The 2,765-nt window shown below is 39.0% G+C and overlaps 1 protein-coding gene across 2 annotated transcripts in view; it reads left to right on the top strand.

Annotated features, from left to right (window-relative positions):
* The window catches only part of LOC106458468 (ceramide synthase 6-like), a 40,429-nt gene that overhangs the window by 31,616 nt on the left and 6,048 nt on the right, over nucleotides 1-2,765 (top strand). Inside the window, exon 9 of one of the 2 annotated variants that reach the window (XM_022384681.1) lies at nucleotides 2,107-2,357. The exons of the other annotated variant lie outside the window; for it this stretch is intronic. Coding sequence (XP_022240389.1) covers nucleotides 2,107-2,173 — 67 coding nt within the window. The 3' untranslated portion in view covers nucleotides 2,174-2,357. Of the gene's footprint in view, nucleotides 1-2,106; nucleotides 2,358-2,765 lie in introns of those variants that run through there. 2 annotated transcript variants of the gene reach the window in all.

Genomic DNA, 2,765 nt, shown 5'->3' with positions numbered 1-2,765 from the left:
TATCAGGAGAGTAAGGAGCCTGTTAGAACCACAGGAGTTCTGGTTTTTCGACCAACAAAGTCTGAATCAAGTGCGAGGAATGTGCTTGAGCATTGTCGTGATGGAGGCGCTAATTTCCTGTTGACCACAACTCTGGTCTCTTGCGCCGCACAGCATCACGTAGGCGACGGAGGACATCCCTGTAGTACTCTTTGGTGATTGTTTGACCCTGTGGTGCTTACTCGTGGTGTACCACACTGCGGGAGTCAAAGAAAACAGTCAGCATCACTTTGACGTTGCTGCGCACTTGGCGGGCCTTCTTTGGTCTTGGTGACGTGGAATACTTCCACTGTGACGACTGGGATTTGGTTTCCGGGTTGTACCCATACACCCAAGACTCATCACCAGTGATTATGGTGTTCATGAAGTCGGGTAACTGTTTGTGGAGTCCAGCATGTCCTGTGAGACTTCAACACGAAGTTCCTTTTGCTCCGCCGTAAGTAGCTTCGGCACGAATTTCGCCGCCACTCTCTTCATAGCCAAATCTTCGGTCATAATGGAATGTGCCGAAAAAGTGCTGATGCCCACCTCTTCCGCAATTTCTCGGATAGTCACACGACGGTCCCGCATCACCATAGCGTTCACTTTGGCAATGACCTGGTCATTTCGGCATGTTGATGGCCGACCGGAGCGTGGCTCGCTCTCCACCGTTGTGCGGCCGTCTTTAAACCAGTTGTACCACTCCTTAATCTGTGTGATGCCCATAGCATCGTCACCGAAAGCCGTCTGAATCTTCCGAATGGTTTCCACCTGGCTGTCGCCCAGTTTCTGTCAAAATTTGATGCAGTAGCGCTGCTCCAGTCGTTCCGTCATTTTCCTTGCAATGAAAAACCGACGAGAGCACTACACACTACCTCACTCAATGGCTGCTTGCCAACAACTGACGCAATCAACAAGCGGGAAAAAATTCACGCATGCGCACGAAGGTTCAAGGTCGGCTCATGCAAGCGCACTTGATTCAAATCCATCAGGTTATCGCAAAAAAAAATAAGGTCGGATACTTTTCTCACAGGCCTCGTATATACATACACACAAGTAATAGAAAGGTTGGGTTCATTAAATTTATCAGAATAAGTGATAGATGCAACAGCATACTGTGAACATAATAAGTGCATTAGGAAACTTACAATTTTGATTGAAAATGTCACCACAGCCCAGTCCTTTGGTCAAAATATATTAATTTGTCAGTTGTTTAAGTTTATCAAGCAATGCTCATACCAGTATGGTGTTCTCAGGTTATACTGATTTCCCCTAAGACTGACAAGATAGGTCCACAGAATAATGGGATGTTTGAGAAAATATTTATTAAAAAGTAATTCTGAATTCCATGACTTTGACTGAGTTTGAGAAAGAAAGAGACTGAACCAATGTAAAAAACATGGTGAAAACAAAGTTTTATTTAAATTTACAAACAATCAAAGTTAAATAAGTGTTATTGGGTGAAGGAGAATGCTTTTACTTGATAGTTATCTCTCTGAGCTTCATTTCACAAACTGAGGGTTTGAGCTTGAGAAAGAGAAATAACTAAGAGATCACAGTATTAAATTCTATAACACTGTCTCTCAAAATGTGAGCACTACCTATGTCACTATTTGCAAATTTCATTTAAATATAAGGGATCTTTAACCTCTAGATATGATCTGACCCACCACTGGAGGAAATTGCTGTCTATGTTCACACAAAGTGAAGCTTTACAGCTACACCTTCCATGGTCAGACCAGATGTTATCTCAAGAGAATAACAAAGAACAAGAGTGGCTAGAATGAAAGCAACTTAATTTTTCTTAACTACTTGTTATATGAAAACTTCACATACTTAGCATAACTTAAAAATTCCAAAAGTATTATATTAAAACATAAAGGAAGGAAATGTAAGGTATGCCTTCATATTGCAATTGCACCTTTTATATCTAATTGTAAACTTGTCTGTAATAAACTTGTTAAATAGCTTCAAAGTAAAACAAATCTTTTAACAATCCTTGTTTCCCAGAGATTTTAAATTCGTTTTAAAATTAGATGAATGGTTAAAGTTTCATTTTCAGGTATTTCATGTATCTTTATCCAACAGAAGGGGGTTCCTGCATGATTATGAATCACTTCCTCATCCAACAGAAGGGGTTCCTGCATGTCAATGAATCATTTTCTCATCTAATGGAAGGAGTTACTGCATGGTTATGATACATATTTCCTCACTCAACAGAAGGGATTCTTGCATGATTATGAATCATATTTCCTCATCTAATGAAGGGATTCTTGCATGATTATGAATCATATTTCTTCATCTATTGAAGTGGTTCCTGCATGATTATGAATCATTTCCCCATTCAACAAAAGGGATTCTTGCATGGTAATAAATCATATTCACTTATCCAGTAAATGGGGGTTCTTGCATGATTATGAAATGTGTTGCCTCATCTGACAGAAGAGTTTCGTGCATGGTTATGAAAGTATGAGGAGGAGTATAAATAATGTTGATTTAACATCATATACAAGCCTTTTGTATGTTTGGTTATTATATGACATTTATTTTTATCTAATTTTTATTTTGCAAGCATATGCAGTAATACATTTAACTTAGGACAGTATCTAGTGTTGATGAAAATACTCATTTGGGGTGGGGGGTCAATAGATTTACCGTACTTATCATAGTATTAATAATGGCTGGAGATGGCTTGAATGGGTAATGAAGAAAAACTTTAATATAAGTTTAACATAACAGCAAATGTA

Source organism: Limulus polyphemus, unplaced genomic scaffold (assembly GCF_000517525.1).
Source record: "Limulus polyphemus unplaced genomic scaffold, Limulus_polyphemus-2.1.2 Scaffold467, whole genome shotgun sequence".
Taxonomy (NCBI): Eukaryota; Metazoa; Arthropoda; class Merostomata; order Xiphosura; family Limulidae; genus Limulus; species Limulus polyphemus.
The sequence above is the reverse complement of the archived record's forward strand: the minus strand, read 5'-3'. Positions and strand labels throughout refer to the sequence as shown.